This window comes from Mesoplodon mirus (assembly GCF_964341445.2).
Source record: "Mesoplodon mirus genome assembly, chromosome: 9".
Lineage (NCBI taxonomy): Eukaryota > Metazoa > Chordata > Mammalia > Artiodactyla > Ziphiidae > Mesoplodon > Mesoplodon mirus.
Window position 1 is genome coordinate 108948849 of NC_138985.1, and position 21594 is coordinate 108970442.

General features: G+C 45.6%; 1 protein-coding gene across 1 annotated transcript in view; it reads left to right on the forward strand.

Moving 5' to 3' along the window:
• ZNF862 (zinc finger protein 862) overlaps nucleotides 1-21594 on the forward strand; it is a 69230-nt gene that overhangs the window by 43230 nt on the left and 4406 nt on the right. Inside the window, 4 exon segments of the mRNA XM_082632269.1 lie at nucleotides 2415-3112; nucleotides 4560-4716; nucleotides 17816-17920; nucleotides 18767-20881. Of these exon segments, the coding sequence (XP_082488395.1) occupies nucleotides 2415-3112; nucleotides 4560-4716; nucleotides 17816-17920; nucleotides 18767-20881 (3075 nt within the window).

Below are 21594 nucleotides of genomic sequence, written 5' to 3' on the forward strand. Positions count from 1 at the left end.
CCATGTGGCACGGACCAAGCCCATTAGCCTTTTCAAGCCTTGGTTTCTTTCTTCACAGGCTTGTCACAGAGGTTCAATGAAATAAAACAACTTGAAACTTTGTGCCCATGTAGGTAGTTTTCATCTTTTCTATTTTCTGAATGTCCTTTCTCTGCTTCTGTGGGTAGACTTCCTAGACCATGGACAGAGAGGATTGTATTTCATCGTGTGTACGTGCATATGTACTCTTTTCGGATTTCAATTTGATGACCATCCGCCATGCCTTTCTTTGCTTCTTTTCATCTTGACCCCTCAGGGTTCTGGGGGCAACAGTCTCAGCTCTGTGTGGATGGAGGGGTTGTGCTCTTACCATCTACTAAAAATGGTTTGAAAACCAATGATTCTTTTAAACCAGAAGTTGCAAAGTAGCAGCTGTGGGCCAGATTTGGCCTACACCTTTTTTTTTTCTTTCTTTCATCTCTTTTCTTTGGCTTCTTTAAAATATTTAAATAAGTTGTCAATATTTCGCCATGGGGGGATTTTCACATAGAAATATGATTTCTGGCCTCTGTTGGAAACTGGGATGGTCTGGCCATGCTGACCCTGTATTCAGCTGGCGGCCCCTCCTGGAGTTGAGTAGCCACCCCACACCTGGGTTCAGATCCACAGCCTCCCACCCCTGCCTGGTTTCCTCAGATTATTGTCTGGTCCCCCTCAGCATTTGAGTTTGAGCCTCTGTTCTGGACCAATAGTTTTCATACCTTTTTAGCCTGCGTGACCTGGATCCGACCTCATAGTGCATCTCTCTGTTCCTGACTCAGGACCAACTATTGCCAACCCAGAGCTGTTCTATAAATTTGAGTGAGGGCCAGAGCAGTGGCTAGCCAATGTCCAGGGCCAGAGGAGCCTCTTGAGCCTCCACCAAGGTGAGTGCGGACCTACGCCCGGGAGGAGGGGTCCTTAGCTGGCGGTAGGGAGCAGGAAGCTGGGTCCCAAGGCTCCAGTCTCATCCTCTGCCTCTCCCTGTTCCCCAGCAATTACACACGAATGCTGTTCTTCCCCCACCTGTCACCCCGTCTATGATATACACACCTCCCCCAATGTCATGCTCCAAACTCTCATCTCCCTTTATTTTATTTCTACCTGAGAGTAGACATTTATATATAATTATATATTCTAGGTTCCATGAAGGCATAACTTGGTCTTACTTACTACTGTAGTCCAGTACCAAGAACAATGCCTGGCACGTAGTTGCGTCGTAGACAATCATGCAATGAATGGGTGAATAAACAGATGGCTGCTGAATCCTAGGGACTGATGTTTGCTTTCCTCCTTTGATAAGCATGTCCTGTTCAGGGATTGGCTTGCCCAGAGCCAGGCCAGATGGCCTCTGTCACTGTGTAAGATGACCGCATTAACCCAGCCCCTTCTACAGGAGAAAAGGGAGGTGGAACAGGTTTCCCGATGAATCGAATTGCGGACGTTTGTTCTCCCTTGTGATTTATCTCAGATGGACCACAAGGAGCCCTAGACTTCACAGATACGAATTTGTTTTGGTTTGTTCTTCCTGTGCTTGGCTCTTAACTTTGAGCCTGTTGACTCTTTACTCGTAGCTTTGTGCTTCCGTGGTTGGCTGCAGTTTCGTAGACTGACTGGTCCATTGGCCCGGAGCAAATACTGTTGAGTCCCTGCCCACTGGGCATCTGAACTTGTTGGTGCATAATAAATGGCTCCAGAGGAGTTAGAGTTGTCTAAGCTGCATTTCAACCAAGGAGTGAATAAAGAAACTGCTGGTTTAGCTTAAAGAAGAAAAGTCTTAGTGACGTCATGGGATTTTTCACTTCCTGGAAGGGTTGTGGTGTGGGAGAGGGCTGAAGTAGCACTCCTGAGGGGAAGGTACTCAGAGGTGGATTGCAGCTCAAGGAAAACTCTGGGGACCAAACTGTCTGCCCGGAAGGTAGGTTGCTCTCTTGCTCTAAAGGTACATGAGCAAAGTGCAGGTGCCTGTCTGGCAGGGGTACCAAGGAGGGGGATTCCTGCCAAGTGTGCAGCTGCATTGTTTGCTTTAATTACCTTTTTAACCCTACCTTCTCTTAGTTCAGTGTTCTCATCCATAAATAAGTCTGCTCTCCGGAAGATTGTGCCACTGTTTTAGGTTGCAGAGATCAAATTACAGAGATCTCTTTTTGGCCAGGTATATCTGTCCTTTATATTAAAAAAAAACCTGTTTTCTTAAAGCCCGTTTGGTTTCTTCTGTGTTAGGCAAGGTGGGCCTGGGGGTTGGGGGCTGGAGAGAAGAGAACACGGGTGCAGGCTGTCACTTTGTGGGTGTGGTTCCAGCTTTCACGGTCCATAGATCTAAGCACCTCTGTGAGTTGCAGTGACTCGACCTATAGGATTTCAGAGAAAATGCCATTTGTTTCTTTTTTCTAAAGGAAAAAGCAAGATGGGCTTCATAGAAGAAATGGACATGCAAAGTCCTGCCAGAGAAGCTGGACTCTACCTGCCTCCTCAGAAGAAAGCTTGTCCTTCCCATTTCAGCTCAGAGGTTGGCAGCATCCAGGGAGACTGCACAGGAAGAAGCAGAAAACCGTTGAGGCCCCGGTCCATCCAGAAGTCATGGTTTGCGCAGTTCCCGTGGTTGGTCGTGAATGAGGAGCGGACGGCTCTCTTTTGCTCTGCTTGCCGGGAGTACCCGTCCGTCAGAGACAAGCGGTCAAGGTTAATAGAAGGTTACACAGGACCATTCAAGGTGGAGACTCTCAAATACCACGCCAAGAGCAAGGCCCACGTGCTCTGTGTCAAGGCCCTGGCAGCTCGGGACCCCAGCTGGGCAGCCCGTTTCCGGAGCATCCGCGATGTGTCTAGAGAGGTACTGGCCAGTCCGGGGCACCTCTTCACTGCAGATTATCCCATATTTTACCCCCCGGGGCCTCTGGGGGTCTACGATAACATGGCCCAGCTCCTGCCCAGCTCAGGAGCTGCACTGGAGGCCCCTGGAGGGAGTGGAGCAATGCCTGCATTGTACCTAGACTGCATTCCCGATTTCAGGCAAAAAGAAATTGCTGATGACATCCGCAGCTCCCCAGACGTTACCATTTTGTGTCACGACTCTGCTGAACCCCGTGGCCAGGTAATATGTTTATAATGATTGCCCAAGGGGAAGGATTCGGTATAATGTTACCGTAAGCTGACATGCTCATAACGTGCTAGGTGTTGTTTGAAGTGCCTTACGTGTGTTATCTCCTCTATTTATGACAAGAGCCCTACTATCATCATCTCCTTGTGGCAGATAACAAAGCATAATTAGTGGACCAGAATATTCTAACTTCTGATATAAAGAGAACACCTAAATCCAGAACGGTAATCTTTATCCAGAATCCAGAATGACCACAGAACTCAAGAAATAATCCACAGCCACAAAACAGCCACAGAGCTCTTAAATAATCAATGTAAAAAAATTTTTTCAACGTTAACTTCAAAATCATGTAGCACTTTTAAACACTGCAGTTTCTTCAGACATGTTCTTTTATGTAATGTTTTTAATGCTGCTCTGAGGTGGGTGGAGCAAACCTAGTTAAACTCATCTTGTTGGGGAACAACTAAGACTTAGGGGGGAGTGACGCAGCCAGAGAACAAGGGCTCTTGTGGCAGTGACCTCCCCCCAGAGCCCTTGACCGCCAGCCCAGTGCTTTCCTTCTACTCCCTGCAGCGCTGGTGGACCCTCACAGACTCTAGTTCTCACCTCAGGTTTAATTTGTAAAATAAAATAGGTTTGTTTTCTAATTCTTTGGAAAATTGGCCTGCAAAGAAACTGTATTAATTGGAATCTTTGAGTAACCAGATCTGGCCCCTTTTCTCAACTCTTGCACGTAAGCGGGATTTTGCTACAAATCATTTTGAGCAGCCCCTCCAGTATTCCGCTGAGAAGAGCTCAGACGTTCCGCGTGCCTAACCATCATGCATAAAGTTAGTAAGCTCGAATTCTTATGGAATCCAGAAAAGTGACAAAGCTCATTTCCCTGCATGTTCATGTTCCTTCTAATTTTTAGTATCAGAAGCTAATAAACAGGTCTAACCTTTTATAATCTGAATTCCTTTAGCAGTAAGGTGTGTGTTAACCTAGTCACTGAATATGAGCATCTTTAGTTCTTTTTCACTGCTTCTTCCTTCCCATCCTGGTGGGGAACCTTAGCAGGGGCTTCTAGAGGCAGCTGGCCACCTTTGCCGTCGTGGATGAGTAGAAGGCGCCCCTTGGGGCTGTAAAGGACAGGGTGCAGCCATGAGGCTCTGCAAGACCCCTGTTCCTCAGTGCGTTTTCCTTTCCTTCCAGGAAAGAAGAGGAAGGATCGTTCCTTCCTTTTGGAATAACCCTGAGGTTCATTTGGTTTTTACCTGCTCATTCTGGGCCGCACACATTCGCTTCTTTGACTTTTGGTGGATAAATGAATTCCTCAGAGTGCATCGGGGCCTCTTGGCAGGCTTCCCAGGAGAAAAAGGCCTTGAGCAGGACCCCGGAAGTATCCCGCTGGGTGTCTGACGTGAGAGGAGTATTGAGTGACTGCTACTCTTTGTTGCAGGATCCTTCTGAAGAGGGGCTGTTTGAGGAGGTCCCCGTGGTGTTTGAGGATGTGGCGGTGTATTTCACCCGGGAGGAGTGGGGCACGCTAGACAAGCAGCAGAAGGAGCTGTACAGAGACGTGATGCGGATGAATTATGAGCTGTCAGCATCCCTGGGTAAAGATCCGTGTCGACCTTTGTTCGCCACCGTCACTTGACATGGGGACCCACGAGGGCAGCTGTGGCTTGTAATCGTCTTCCCATTTCTGCCCTCTCAACTGTGCATAGGCAGAGAGTGCTTATATCTTTGCGTCTCAGAACTCTCCCTGCTTTGGGATACTGTGCTTTATCTCCTCTTCATCCACCCATCCATCATCCATCTTCCACCAAACATTATGGAGTACCTACTACGTGCTGGATGGATGTGAACGAGTCACGGTCCCTGCTTTCAAGGGGCTGGCAGGTTTGTGGGAGAGACAGACACTTTAACAAGAAACTATGCAGTAACGCCAGCTCCATTAGAGATTCAGGAAAAGTGTCCTGGGGCTGCTGAAAAGAGTGACTTAATTTGGCCAGGCATCCGAGGGAGGGATAAGGACAGTCTTTACAGAGTATGAAATATTTTAACTGAGTTGGAAACCAGGTGCACAGGGACAGGCATCTGGACGTGTCAGAGGTGGGGACAGCGTGAGCAAAGGCAGGGAGGCAAGAAGGGGCCTCTGGGAGGATTCCTGGATTCCGCCCTCTACTTTGTGCCACGGCTGCTTCATCAGGGTCCAGCATGGTGGGCGGTCTCGGCCTGGGTGTCGCTAGGTTATAGGCGCTGGAGAATGAAGAACAGCATGTGCTGTTCATTACCTTCCCAGAAGAGGCTCCTCTCCTGCATCTGCTTCTTGTTCTTCTCTTTGCCTCCTTTTTCCATCAGACACCCAGGATTTTCATGTGGCACCAAAAAGACAACTTTTCATCTTATACAGCTGTTATTTATTATTTTTTTTACTAGCATATATTGTAACAGAAACCTTGCAGAACAGGCTGCTGTACATAACTTAGGAATTCCCACAGCGACCTATATTGTGACTTCTACAGAATAGGAAATTGGGGTATTTGTGGCTTACCTGATGTCATATCCCCAGCTTACACACTGCCCTTTCATGTGCAGCTGAGATATGGATTATTTTCTGAACATACCTGACCTATATACTACTTGTTTTTATCACTGTTCACAATTTTTAAATGGCTCCCCAAACATTCAGAAAGCCTGTGAAAAATTGTTTCTTTTATGAGGAGAGAGGTGCTGTAATCGTGTTCTGGGCCGGGGCACTTGTACCAAGTGCACCTTCAGAGAGCATCACTACCACTGACAGTGTTTAAAAGAGAGAGAGGCACCTCCCTGGTGGTCCAGTGGTTAAGACTCCACACTTCCAGTACAGGGGGCCCAGCTTTGATCCCTGGTTGGGGGACTAGGATCACACATGCCATGTGGCACGGCCAAAAATAAATAAATAAATAAAAATAGAGAAAGAGCGAGAGGGAAATTTGTTTTTAAGAAATACATACCCACTTACAAGAGGTTGGTTCTCCTTTGAAGGAGTGAGCGGCAGTGATGCCCTCTGCCCTTTGGACCCCTGTGGGAAGTCATGGGGAGAGTGGTGGGTGATAGTGGTGTAACAGTGTGTCTCCCACATCCTGGGCCTGACTTGGACTGTTCAGCCAGACAGCAGCATTTTCTTTTTAACTTCTGTATGTTAGGAAGTGGGGAAATCTTAACTAACTGGGGAAGTTAAGGGACAGTTCAGCCTCAGTTAAGTGTTGTTTGGATGAACAATAAGTATAATCACGGGAGGGGTAACTAATTTTGCTTGAGGGTTGAGGGCAGGAGTCAGGGAAGGCTTTACAGAGGATGGGGCTGTCCTCTTCAGTTGTCCGTGGAACTAAAATGGGTACAGGGGTCTAGGGACGGAATTGCGTGTGTGTGAGTCCTTCTCGCTACTTTAATTAGGTCTGCAGCTTTTATCCTTCACCTGTCCTCCAGTTGAGATGATTTTTCATGCTTGAGATATAAAAGCGTTTTAAGGAGCCTTGAGGATATAACTGGGGCCAAACGTAAAGGATTTGTATGTTTAAAAATAACCTTTTAAAGGGCCTCAAGCTGATAATTGGGATGTAAAACAGTGTTGAAATATAGTGGACCTAATTATTATTTTTGCTTTGACAAGGTTTTTTTCCTCCAATACTTTATCCTCCTGTGACAAGTATTTTAAAAATTGAAAGTCTAATATTATTTGGCATTATCTTTTAATTATTTTTTGTAAATAGAACTTCTCCTTGGAGTGACCTCAATTTTTGGAAAAGAAAACCTCATCATAATTCTTGCAGCCAAGAAAAGTTCTATTAGCCTTTTAAAAAAAAATCTCCCATCCAATTTTTATATCTCTTTTTGTTTGTTTGGTTTGTTTTTTTTTATTTAATTTCCTTCCTTCCTATTTATTTATTTGGGCTGCATCGAGTCTTAGTTGCGGCACGTGGGTCTTTCATTGTGGCAGGCGAGCTCTTTGTTGCAGCACACAGGCTTCTCTCTAATTGGGGCGGCGCAAGCTCAGTAGTTGCAGTACACAGGCTCTCTAGTTGTGGCGCAGGGGCTCCAGAGCACGCGGGCTCAGTAGTTGCAGTGTGTGGGCTCTTTAGTTGTGGCTGCGGGCTCCAAAGTGCGTGGGCTCTGTAGTCGCGGCACGTGGGCTTTCTAGTTGTGGCACATGGGCTCAGTAGTTGCAGCTCACAGGCTCTCTAGTTGTGGTGCACAGGCTCCAGAGCACACGGGCTCAGTAGTTGCAGTGTGTGGGCTCTCTAGTCGTGGCCGTGGGCTGCAGAGCATGTGGGCTCTGTAGTTGTGGCATGCGAGCTCTCTAGTTGTGGCGTGTGGGCTCAGTAGTTGCAGCGCACAGGCTCTCTAGTTGTGGCACACGGACTCCAGAGTGCGTGGGCTCAGTAGTTGAGGTGCGCGGGCTTAGTTGCCCCGCGGTACGTGGGATCTTAGTTCCCTGACCAGGGATCGAACCTGCATCCCCTGCATTGGAAGGCGGATTCTTAACCACTGGAACACTAGGGAAGTCCACTCGCATCCATTTTTAACATTTATTATCTTTTAATTGAAGTACTGTGATCTGCTTATATTGGGTGTTACAGGAAGCCTTTATGTTTTCTTTTATTCTTATGTCTGGAAATAATAATAGGCGCTTTTGCTGTTGACTGAACACCTACCAAAGGCTATGTTGAGTGTCTTGCATATCTGCTCTCTAATCCTTAAACGAAACCTGTAAAGCAGGTAGTAGTAGTATTTTCAGGTGAGAAAACAGCCCAACAGCTTTGAGAATCCAACCCATTTAGCTGGAAAATGGCTAAACTGAAATTCTTACTATTCCACCCATTGCATGTGCATTGGACTCGGCTAAAATTCCTGCTTTGTATATGTTTATTACCAATTGGACTCCAGTTCTTTTAGTTTCAAGATTTGTGCTAATCATTGTTAATATTAAAATAACAATAGCACCAAGGATAATAAAAGATTATTTAAAAATTCAAGCAGTATTAGAATTTTTTAGAAGTCTCCACTCCTATCCCCAGTCCCCCTAGCAAGAGGGTTAGTAGTTGGTCTGGCTGTCTCAGACCGTCCCTGTAGGTCACTGTTAGTGCTCTTGCCTCCGCCTCCACGAGAACTGAGATGCAGAAAGGGGCTGATGCCCTGGGGTGAGAGGCTGTGGTTGCTTCAGCCCAGCTCAGGTCAGGTCATGGGTCTTTGTGGTCTGGTGGTCATCACGCTACATTGCAGCACATTCATGCCGTTGATTTCCTTTTGCTCTTATCATTTGAGGAAACCCAGCTAATTCTTCCATTGCTCTTATTAGGATTTACAACTAGTAGATTTGTTCTTTTAGGTTTTATAATTATTGTACCTGCTTTTAAAATGACAGTCTCAATTTGATGCAGTCAAATTTAATATTAATTTGTCGGTTGTGTGGCAGTTAAATTGCGTCGACTAAAGCTTTTCAACTGATGGTAGTTTCCAGGTTAGGTCCACTTACCTGTCAACAGCCTCCTTGGCCTCACCAGCTCTCTTATCAATAGGGCTGAACTTGCAGAGGACAGTCATTTTGATTATGGAGAAAAGAAGAGGTTTATGTTGTTTTTAATGCTTTCCTGTGTCAACCTCTACTTTTGTGGACTTGCTTTTGCTCAGAACTATTTATCACTCTGTAGAGTTCCAACTGTTCTTTTATTTCTGTACTTTAAATTCTGGTTTCAAACTTTGGCCATATTTGGTGATGTCTCTTTCTTCCCCTGCAAAAAAAGAAAACTCAGTTACATTCCACTGTTAAGAAACTAATATTTGTCAGAAACAGAAAAGCCAATATAGGGACTATGTGGTAACCCTCGTTTTTACTAGGAAAGGTGTCATCATTTGCTGAGTGGCAGGTCACTCACTTCAGGTGGGCAGTGTCTTTTCTCCATGTGAGGTCATCAACTACAGCTAGACCTCACATAGCTGGGGGAAGAAGTCATGTCACTAAGTGGAAAGCAAAACTAAGCGGGAGAGCCCTCAGTGAGATGAACAGGAGTTAGAATGGCTCATATGATGTCTAGGAGGCCAGCTGCTATATGGTGAGCCATATACGGCCTCCAAGTGGGGGCCGTGCTGAGCTAGAGAGAGAAGAACCAAGGCAAGGTGCCAGAGTGACCGTCTCCAAACTGATTCATTGGCAGGCCTGCCAACCTTGGGCTGAATTTAGCCTGGAAGGATCAGAATCTGTCTTTGTAGGCCAAGCCATCTTTATGGGCTTTTATGGAGAGAGAGAGAGAGAGAGAGAGTGTGTGTGTGTGTGTGTGTGTGTGTGTGTGTGTGTGTATGGCCGTGCTATAGTTATGTCTTTTTAGTCACTTTTCCATTACTAAGACATAGGAAAATCTGTTTGAAAATTCCCTTCTGTTTCACTTGTTCTGAAGAGAACAAGAAGAAAAGGTTTCTGGCAACATTTCAGCCATAGCTTCAGAGAGGTGTGATTGGGGTACAGCACTTCTGGGGCCAGTGTGGTGGTGCTAGGGGCAATCAAAGGTGACCAATCCCCAGGGTAATATAACTTAGGCAAACACATCCAGAGATACTCAGTATCACGTATGTTTTCAGTAAATCTTTAAAAATATTTCTTCATAATTATGTTTCTTTAATCAAAGTAGTTCTCATAAGACATATAACAAAAAATGACAGTTCCCTGTCCTACCATTCTCTGTTGCCAAGTCCTCCTCCCCAAAATTTTTTAGCTGTTTCTTCCAGTAACTTGTTTCATTATTTCTGAGTAACACATGTAGACATTATTTTTAAAAGCATGAACTTCAGTAGTATTTAGTCATAAAACAGCTTCATTCTTTTCCATCACCACTTGTTTGGAGCAACTCTTTGGGGATTTTCTTTCTTTCTCACCCTTTGGATTGCCAAAAGAAAATTCAAAGAGCTTTACTTGATATGAATATTTTATTGAGCAAGAAACAAACTGTTCATGAACTGGGAGACTTCAAACCCAAAGTGGTTAAAAACTTGGCTCTCAGCAGTTAAAGCTCAATTTGTAAAGCATGAATGAAGAAGTACATTGTTTTTTAATTGTGATTATATTCTCTTTAGGGTCATAGCACTGTGTACCTTTTCTTGTGTGTAGCTGATTGGCTTGGAAGCTGTAAGGTCACACTGACATGAAGGAAACTTAAATTTTGCTTAAGACCAGAGTCAGCATTTTGAGGAAATCAGGACAGATTAAGATTTGGTTATGTGATTATGAGTGTTTGGTCCAGGGGTCTGTTCAAATTGTGGCCTCCATTCTGGTTTCTCTTTACAGGGTGAAACCTGGGGCAGGGCGCCTGACTTGTCACACTCAGGTAAACAGAAAGTCCTCCAGTCACTTTTTAGTCACATTAATTTCAATTAATAAAATTAATAAAATGTCCAGTCCAGTACTCTTCAAAAATTTCCTGATTAGGAGGAGGACTCTGGGAAGATGGTGGAGCACCAGGCATCTGTCTCCTCACCTAGACAACAGTTACACTGGTAGAATCTGTCTGATGTAACTATTTTGGAACTCTGGAATCTGTCAAAGGCTTGCAACTTACAGGAGGAGAGTTGGAAAGTAAGTTGTGGTTAAGTTTGGTCAATTTCAGCTCTTAACACATTAGCAGCTGCCCATCTCCCACCCCTACAATGGTGCAGGCAGCTGTACCATGCTGCGCCATGTTCCTGGAGCGGCTTGCACACAGATTGCAGGAATTAGGGTGGGCAAAAAGGATGCTGTCCTCTAAGTATCAGGGATCAGTGCTCTGATCACCGATCTCTGCTTCTCATCACAGAGGTGCAGACAAAGAAGTAAGCAGCCAGTGTTGTTGCACCTCCCCCATTTTTGCAAGTTCCTCCCCCTCCTCTGAATTCTTCTCTTTTCCCCCTTTTGAAAACCAGACATTAAAGACTAGGACATTCAAAAACATATAGGAGGAAAATTAGAAAGTGATTTTGCATACCCAAGGAAAGACTCCAAAAGATCTGAGAAGACTTTAAGCTTACACCTCAGGCTGATCCTTGGCACAGAGATAGCCTATAATGATTAAAAATGTTAAAATAATAACAATAATCGAAAACAATAAAAACAGCAAACCTTGGGGATCGGGGAGAATCTGATTTCCAGAGTTACCACATTATTAGATTCAGATATCCAGTGTTCAACAAAAAATCACAAGGCATACAAAGAAATAGGAGAGTATGACCCATTCAAAGGAAGAAACTAAATCAATAAAAACTGTCCCTGAAGAAGACCTGATGGCAGGTATACTAGATAAATACTTTAAAACAACTGTCTTAAAAATGCTCAAAGAAATTTAGAAAGATGTGGAGAAAGCCAAGACAGCAATATATGAATAAAATGGAAATATAAATAAAGAGAGAAAACCTAAGAAGGATCTAGAAAGAAGACTGAGAGCTGAAAACTACAATAACTGAAATGAAAAATTAACTAGAGGAATACAAAAACATTTGAGCAGGCAGAATAAAGAATCAGCAAGCTTGAAGATAGGACAATGGAAATTATGGAGCCTGTGAAACAGAAACAAAAAAGGTCAAAGAAAAGTGAACAGAGCCCAAGGGACATGTGGGAAACCATCAAGTGGACCAGCATACACATTGTGGGAGTCCCAGAGGGAAAAGAGAGAGAAAAAGGGAAAGACATAATGGCTAAAATCTCTACAAATTTGATCAAAGACATGAATATAGACATCCAAGAAGCTCAACAAACTCCAGTTAAGATGAATTCAGACACCCACACTGAGACACACTATAATCAGAATTTCAAAGACAGAATCGTGGAAGCAGCAAGAGAGAAGTGAATCAACTAGAGAAACCCTGCACACAGCAATGAAGACCCAACACAGCCAAAAATAATAAATAAATAAAAATAAATAAATTTACTAAAAAAAAAACAAGATCTCAAATCAACAACTTAACTTTACAACTTAAGGAACTAGAAAAAGAAGAATAAACTAAACCCAAAGCTAGCAGAAGGAAGGAAATGATAAAGATGAGAGCAGAGATAAATAGAGAATAGAAAAACTAGAGAAAAATCAATGGAACCAAAAGTTGGTTCTTTGAAAAGATCAACAAAATTGACAAACCTTTAGCTAGATGGACTAAGAGGCACAGGCAAGAAAGGCAAAAATAGACAAGTTGGGCTTCATGAAAATTGTAAAATTTTGTGCATCAAAAGACGTACATGGGGCTTCCCTGGTGGCGCAGTGGTTGAGAGTCCGCCTGCCGATGCAGGGGACACGGGTTCGTGCCCCGGTCCGGGAAGATCCCACGTGCCATGGAGTGGCTGGGCCCGTGAGCCATGGCCGCTGAGCCTGCACGTCCAGAGCCTGTGCTCCGCAACAGGAGAGGCCACAACACTGAGAGGCCCGCGTACAGCAAAAAAAAAAAAAAAAAAAAGACATACATATAAATATAATAAAAAGGCAACATACAGAATGGGAGAAAGTATTTGCAAATCATATATCAGATAAGGGTTTCCTATCCAGAATATATAAAGAACTCCTAAAACTCAGCAACAACAAAAGACCTGATTTAAAAATGTACAAAGGACTTGAATAGGCATTTCTTCAAAGAAGATGTACAAATGGCCAATAAGCATATGAAAAGATACTCTATCACAATCATTAGGGATACGTAAATCAATACTACAATAAGATACCACCTCACACCCATAAGGATGCCTACTATCAAAAAAATAGAAAACAGCAACTATTGCTGAGGATAGAACCTTTATGCCCTGTTGGTGGGAATATAAAATGGTAAGTCACTGTGGAAAACAGTATGGTGGATTAAATTATAGTGTTATATCAATGTTAACTTTTCTGATTTTGATCATTATACTTTGACTATATAAGATATATTAGTTTTCAGTTGCCACATAACAAATTATCACAAATTTAGTGGCTAAAAAACACCCATTTATTATCTCACAGTTCTGAAATTCAGAAGTCCAGGTGGGCTTAGCTGGGTTCTTTGCTTAGGGTCTAACATGGCTGAAATTAAGTGTGCCAGACTGGCCTCTTATCAGGAGGCTCTGGATTGAATCACTGGGTTGTTGAGTTGTTGGCAGAATCAAGTTCCTTGTGGTTGTAGGACTGAGGTCCCCATTTTCTTTCTGGCTGCCGACCATTCTCAGCTCCTAGGGCCTGCTCCCAGGTCCTTTCCACATGGCCTTCTCCATCCTTAGGCCAGCAATAATACATTGAATTTTTTTGGTGTTTTGATTCTCTGACTTCCTCTGCTTTTAAACGGCTAGTGTGATTACATTAAGTAATCACCCAGACAACATCTCTTTTGCTATGTAACGTAATTATGGGTGTGATATCAGTTCACACATTTCAGTCACACTCCAAGGGGCAGGGATTAGGCAAGGGTTGGGGTCATGGAGCTCGTGTTAGAATTTTGCAAACCCGGTTAAGAGAATGTCTTTTTTCTTGAGTAATACACACAGAAGTATTTAGGGATAAAGGGAGGAATGAAAACAATTTAGCCTCAAATGGTCCAAAAAATATTATATATATATATATATATATATATATATATATATATATTACTTATATATTTTAAAGCTTCCCAGGTAACTCCAGTGCGCAGCCTGCACATATACATATATATGTATTTATATATTATACATATATAGAGAGGAAAAGGAAGGAGGGAGAGAGGGCACATGGGCATGATAAAGCAAAAGTGGAACAAAATACAAATGATTGGAGTTCCTTGTTTTATTATTAAAACTTTTCTATAGGTTTTAAATGATATCAAAAATTGACCAAAAAAAAAAATTAGGAAACAAAAGTCCAGTCCTTGTGTCGTGGTTAAAAATCTAGACTTCATTTAAAGCGGAAGTTTCTTGCCTCTCCCACCTCAACCTGCTTTAGGTCTAGAATCTGGAATCTTGTGACAGGAAGAAAGAAGTTCTCCTCCTACCTCCCAGCTTGTCCCAGGATTTCTCCTCCATCCTGGCTGGGAATGGTGGTGTGTAGGTGGGGAGGAGACGTACAAGAATTACATCCATGTAATCTGATACCAGTTACATGTAGCTGGGATAATTGAAAGCTGATTCTCCAAGTGTGTCTGTGGGTTCTGCACTCCCCCAAACCCCCGTTACTGGAGATCTCTCACTACAGTGGGTAGTGTCTGCTTTGGCAGTCTGCCCCATAGGGGCTCCTTAGGGGAGCATCACCAATAGGCAGACAGGGGCGGTCCCTTTAAGTGGCTCTGGGCCTCTTCTCTTTCCCTCCAGGGCTCACATCTGGACCATGGAAAACACTTATATATCCTTTGCTCTGACAAGCCCTGTGAATGTAGGCTCTTCCCAACATGGCCACCACCAAGGAACCATCGGTCAGTTTATGCCTTTAGTATTTTCCAGGCCTGGATTCCTGAGCAGCCCCACAGCTCCAGGAAATACAGGTCAGGATGTCATTCCCATTAGGCTTAAGGTCAGAGGAAAGTAGCCCAGTCCACCCCACCCCTCCCCATGGTGGTGTGGATGGCTCACAGTACACTTGACAGCTCTTTCCAAAGCATCTCTAATATCCAGCTTCCTGACCTCCTCACTCCCAGTGCTTTGACTCCCTCTTAGTGGCAAGTGCTTGGGTTACAGCCCAGTGTGTCAGCCACTCTTTCCAAGTTGGCTTCGGTGGTCTAGCTTTGGAATGGGGGAGAGTTGGCTCCTATTTTGGGGGGCCTTCAGCCAAAACAGGCAGACAGAATCACATTTTAATATCCTGTTGCATATGTTTATTGCTATTCCTGATTTATTGATTTTAGATATTATCTATTGATTCCTACTGTGGAGGATGAAGATATGGCCCTCTTACATCACCCCAGACCCCCACTTCTCTTCCCTCCATCCTGTCAGAACAGGTATATCATACTTTTTTGGTTAATTCAATATAAATTATTTGCCTAATTATGATTATGTATTATTTACTTCTAATCAAAGTGACATATTATGATGATGTTTCCTTTGTTGTAGGATTTTTCCCCCCAGGAATTGAAATTTTTTCTTATTTTTTTACTTTGCTAGTTTTCTGTACTATCACCAGTTCTTCTCAAACTCTCCATGGTATTTATTATATAACTCCTTTGAAGAGTCTTTTCCACATGATCAAACATCCTGTGACCTATCGGTTTCACTTTTTTTTCTGGAAACTTCTGTTCACTGGGTCTTCCATTCCTCTGCTCTATCTAAACTAGTTCTACTTTAGGCCTGCTGCACAGCTGTGGGCTTAGACTTTCCTTCGTCTCTCTCCTATTTCCTGGATCTATTGGTTCTTTTCGGTTTATATCTTCATTTTGTTGGAGCACATCCTTCAGTAACTTCCTAAGAAAGGGTTCATAGGAGGAAGTTTTTTAAAGACTGTATATCTGAAAATGCCCTTATTCTGCTCTCAGAATTGATAATTGATAATTTGGTTTGGGTATAGAATTCCAGGTTGGAAATGACTTTCCTCAGCATTTTGAAAGCATTGCTTTTAGGTTTTACAGGGGCTGTTGAGAAGTTTAAATACATTTTTATTCCTAAATCTTTGAATGCAGCCTGTTTTAACACTCTGAAAAGTTTTAAGACCTATTCCAGTGTTTTGAAGTATTCAGTGCTTAATGATACGGATGTTTTTTTCATCTTTTGTTCTGGATATCTGGTGCTTCCCTTCCACGTGGAAACTCACAGTTTCCATTTTGGGGAAACATTCTTGTATTATTTCTTCCTTTATATTTTCTCTTTTCTTTCTTCCAAAAAGTCCTATTAGTTAGATATTAGACTTCTTAAATTAAGCCTCTGGTTTTGTTTTATTTTTTTCTTTTTCTCCTATTTCCTGTTTCTGTCTTTTCTGTTCTACTTTCCTGGAGATTTCCTCCGTTTTATTTTCTAACAATCCTATTTAATTTAAAACATTTTTTTCTGTCATATTTTAAACTAAGAGCCCTTATTGCTCTTTTCATGGATAACTATCATGACTTTTCTCTGTGGGAATGTTCTAGTTTTGAGGGGAGGGGGTTGAAATTTTGTTTTGCTTCCTGCAGTATCTCTAGTTCCTTCAATCCTTTTTCCTACTTGTTAGCAGTTTGTCTTAAGTAAATATCTTTAGGTTCATTCACATTTAAGAGTAAAGCCTTAAAAACTGGCTGGAAGCTCTGTGTGCATGCCTGGGACTCAAGGGGTAGGTTACATTGTAGGGTGACCAGCTGTGAACCTGGATGTTTCATTGAAGAGCTCGGCAAAGTCTGGATCCGTAGGTCTTTTGGGGAGGAGGGTTGGGGAGGGGCAATTCCATTTCTCCAAAGAAAACTTCTGGTCTCCTGCTTGGCTGTACACCAAGCTGGTGTTCTTGGAGCTGGGTAACACAGCTTCTGGTCTGTAGACTGTCTTCATCTGTTTGCATGGCAGCTCTTCTCCTTCATCTTTCACTCACCCCACCATCCCAGGGCCCAGAACCTTTCTGGTTAAGTTTTTCTGTAGACCAACCTCTCTCTCCTCCTTGGGGGAGGGTGGTGGTATTTTCTGGCTTCCTGGAATAGGTGAGCGGACCTGGCCTTGAACCGGTCTCTCCTTACCCACCACCTTCTGCTGCACCTGGTGCCTCCAGGTCCTGGCTCTTTTGGGGATTCTGGGGTCAGGTTCACTTCTTTCTCCTTATTACCTGCTCTGCTGGCATTTGGTGTCCAGCTCTGTTAGTTCTTCTCTTTTATCTCCTTTCCTTCTTGTAAAAATGTGTTAACATTTCTAGTACAATGTTTCTCTTGGGCTTACGCTTCTTTTTATTATTATCCCTTTGCCCTCATTTTAGAGATGTTTGAAGATGAATAAGTGTTCAATCTACCACAGATTGATAATGTATTATGTTTTTATTAGTAGTAAATATGTGGATACATACACACACATGAACATATAAATATATTTGAATGATCCAAAGATGAATAGTGAAAATAATCTCCCTTTTACCTTGTCCTTCAGCTCCTCCACAGAAGTGCCCACAGTTACCAGTGGCTTGTATATGTCTTTCCAAAGAAAGGTTATGCACCCATTCACATAGATACATACAAAGCATGTAAGTAGAGATGAATGGATTTTACTTTAAATCAAGAAAGCAATTTCTTCGCATAGCCCTGAAGACTATTCATATTTTCAGTAAAGGGCAGTGCTTAACCCAAAGACACGAATCTCTTCTAGTCGGATTTCAGGTTCCGCTGCAGGTGGCAGACAGTGTTAAGGGGCTTTTCAGGTGCCCCGTGTAGTTAGCCACCTGCACCAAGGCCAGCTGTGGGTGTTGCTGAGGGGCACATGCATGGGACAGTTGTTGGTGGCCCTCTCCCACTCCTCATGTGGCTTTCTTTATCATCCCTGTCCTCTCTCCTTCTGTTTTGTCTTCTGTATTTCTTCCTGTTTTCACCCTTTCCCCTCTAGGTTCATTTAGCTGACTCATGCTCCCATAGATGAGCCATGGAGCTAAGGGATACACCCTAATTCGGTGCCTCTTTGGGTTTTAAGACTAAATTGGCACCCTAGATGGGTATGCTTTCATCGCGCCCCTGGTTGGAAAGATTTTATGAGGAAATGCACCCGGAGGCCTCCCTGGACCTTTCAGATGGGCTGCTTGACTTGACAGTCCAGAGCTGTGATGTCGCTGTGACTCTTCATCCCTGCAACAGGGCCTGCTGCTGCCAAACCAGACTTGATCTCAAAACTGGAGCGGAGAGCTGCACCCTGGATCAAGGACCCAGACGGGCCGAAGTGGGGGAAAGGCCGTCCTCCAGGTGGGTCTTGACCTGCTGGGTTCTGAAGGGTATGTCCGGGGGCCCAGGCAGCTGTGGCAAGTCACACAGTGCTCGTTCCGCCATCCTCGTGCTGGAGCTGTTGTGCACCAGGCCCTGTATTGGTAGAAAAACGTGAATAAGAAACTAACTGTGCCTTCACAGTGTAGAAGAATCTGAGAAACTGGGACCGTTTGGGAAAAATAAGGAGCTTTGATGAGCAGAAGTGAAATGGGGAGACTGTGGTAGAGCTGATGGGGGAAGCGCGTAGTGGACGCTGGCCATGAGGAGCCCCGTGACCCACGGCTGGAGCCTCTGCTGCCTTCTCCCCGCTCCTCTGGTGTTGAGTGACAGGACTGTTGGTCTGTGAGAGTTAGCAGTTCGTGGAACTCTGTCAGTAACTTACTGGCTAGTAGCTACTGTGTACACTTCTGTGCCTCCCTTGTTTCCAAGGCTCATGAGAAGACTTTTGGATGTTTAGCCTCATTTCTTTGTGGTGCCTCGAAAGAGGATTAAAACCATCCAACAGCATCTGTGGCCAAGGTGCTAATTAAGCTTACTAGCACCTGATGTCACATGATCTCAGGGTAGCTATGTGGATAGGGATGGGGAGGCTGGCTGAAGAAGCCACAAGGATTAGCAGACAACCCTTGGTGAGACAGACTGGCTTTCAGAGAAACTAATGGGAAAGGGTTTAAATAGAAGCCACTGCTGACTTCTAGAAAGGTGGGTCACATTCATCTTCTCTGCTTTGCATAAGGGGTACTTATTGCATTGGGGTGTCTTAGCTGATAGGAGGCTGCAGAGTTCTGGGCAGCAAAACCGAACACAGTTTGATTTGCTCCAAAGGGAAGAAGACGACGGTGGCCGTTAGAGAGGCACACACACAGGCCTCGGCTGTAGAATCTGCACTGCTCCCAGCTCCTGCCATGGAGACGTGCACCTCCTCCTGCAATCCCAGACTTTGTGAAGTAGAAGCAGATGGACGGAGGAAAATCAAGAGGACTTACAGACCCCGCTCAATTCAGAGGTCATGGTTTGGGCAGTTCCCATGGTTAGTAATTGACCCCAAAGAGACCAAGCTCTTCTGCTCAGCTTGCAAAGAAAGACCTAGTCTCCACGACAGATCATCCCGGTTAGTCCGAGGTTACACGGGTCCTTTTAAAGTGGAGACTTTAAAGTACCATGAAGTCAGCAAAGCACACAAGCTCTGTGTCAACACCCTGGAAGTCAAGGAAGACACCCCGCAGGCCGCCCTCGTCCCCGAGATCTCCAGTGACCTGATGGCTGACATGGAGCACTTTTTCAACGCCGCCTATTCCATCGCGTACCACTCGAGGCCCCTGAACGACTTTGAGAAGATCCTGCAACTCCTCCAAAGCACTGGGACCATGATTTTGGGCAAGTACCGAAATCGCACCGCCTGCACTCAGTTCATCAAATACATCTCCGAGACTCTGAAGAAGGAGATCCTTGAGGACGTCCGGAACTCCCCGTGTGTGAGCGTGTTGCTGGACAGCGCCACAGACACCTCCGACCAGTCCTGTGTGGGTATTTACATCCGCTACTTTAAGGGAATGGAGGTGAAGGAGTCCTACATCACTCTGGCCCCACTCTACAGCGAGACGGTGGATGGATACTTTGAGACCATCATCTCTGCCCTGGACGAACTGGACATCCCCTTCCGGAAGCCTGGCTGGGTGGTGGGCCTGGGAACCGACGGCTCAACCATGCTGAGCTGCAGAGGAGGTCTGGTGGAGAAGCTGCAGGAGATCATCCCCCAGCTGCTGCCGGTGCATTGTGTGGCCCACCGGCTGCACCTGGCCGTGGTTGACGCCTGTGGAGGCATCGACCTGGTCAAGAAGTGTGACCGGCACATCCGAACTGTCTTCAAGTTCTATCAGTCCTCGAACAAAAGGCTGAATGAGCTGCAGGAAGGCGCGGCCCCCCTGGAGCAGGAAATCATCCGCCTGAAGGACCTGAATGCTGTCAGGTGGGTGGCCAGCAAGAGGCGCACGCTGCACGCGCTCATCGTGAGCTGGCCCGCCCTGGCCAGGCACCTCCAGAGCGTGGCGGAAGCAGGTGGCCAGGTCGGGCACAGGGCCAGAGGCATGCTGAAGCTGATGAAGGGCTTCCATTTCGTCAAGTTCTGCCACTTCCTCTTGGACTTCCTGAGCGTCTACAGGCCTTTGTCCGAAGTGTGCCAGAAGGAGATCGTGCTGATTACGGAGGTGAACTCCACGCTGGGACGGGCCTACGTAGCACTGGAGACTCTCCGTCACCAGGCAGGACCCAAAGAGGAAGAGTTCAATGCCGGCTTCAGGGATGGGCGGCTCCACGGCATCTTCTTGGACAGAATGGAGATGGCAGAGCAGCGGTTCCAGGCGGACAGGGAGAGGATGATCCTGACTGGGACTCAATACCTCCAGCAGAGGTTTGACGTGGACCGCCCCCCGCAGCTCAAGAACATGGAGGTGTTTGACGCCATGGCCTGGCCAAGTGGGGTGGAACTGGCCGGCTTTGGGAATGATGATATTCTTGCCCTGGCCAGATATTTTGAACTCTCACTGCCCCCAGGATACAGCGAGGAAGCACTGCTGGAGGAGTGGCTGGGCCTGAAAGCCATCGCCAAGAACATGCCATTCTCCATGCTGTGCAGGAACGCCCTGGCCCAGGGCTGCCGCTTCCCCTTGCTCAGCAGGCTCGTGGCAGTGGTGGTCTGTGTGCCCGTCTCCACCTCCTGCTGTGAGCGCGGATTCAGTGCCATGAACCGGATCAGGACCGATGAGAGGACCAAGCTCTCCAACGAGGTGATCAACATGCTCATGATGACAGCGGTGAATGGTGTGGCGGTCACAGAGTACAACCCCCAGCCCGCCATCCAGCACTGGTACCTGACCTCCTCAGGTCGGCGTTTCAGCCACGTCTACACCTGTGCCCAAGTGCCACCCCGCTCCCACACAAGTAAGTATGCGTGGCAGAGTTCCCGGACATGGGGAAGCAAAGGAAGAGAATCTTAGCTTCCCAGCCCCATGCTGAGCTCACAGCCTGGTAGAGTCTGCTCCGGTCAGCTGTCACAGTGGGCTTGCTCTAGGGTGTCACGTGCCCAACCATTTGCTAGACCAGTGGGTGCTCAAGACGGGACACCTACCCTCCAGGAGATTATGATCTAGCTAGAAGGCAGGACGCCCATGCTGCAGGGCACAGGGCATAGAGCTAAGAGCAGGAATTTCCAGAGCAAGGCTGCCCAGGTTCAAATTCTCGTCCTGCCGCTGTGTAGCATGTGACCTCGGGCAACTTAGTCTCTCTGTGCTGTGGTTTTTCACCTGTAAAGCGAATTAATAGATGTGAAGGGCTTAGAACAGCGTCTGGTGAGTAGTGCCCATGGCTCTTTAAAGGTTCAGACGACCACCAGAAACCACTCGGGGACTGGACCAGTGAGAGCAGAGACGCCACATTCCCGTGGGGCTGTGCGGACCCTGTTTGCAGAGGGAAGAGGTCGGTGCAGGTCACAGGGGCTGTGAGGACGGTGCTGTGTGGAGGAGAAGGCTGGGGGTGTCAGGCAGGGAAGAGGGGTCCATGCGGAAAGCCTCCCACCTAGCCTGGAAGGCCAGGTGGGGACTGGGCTTGAGGGGGAAGTGACATTATCCCAGGGGCCAAGTTACTGGAAATCTTAA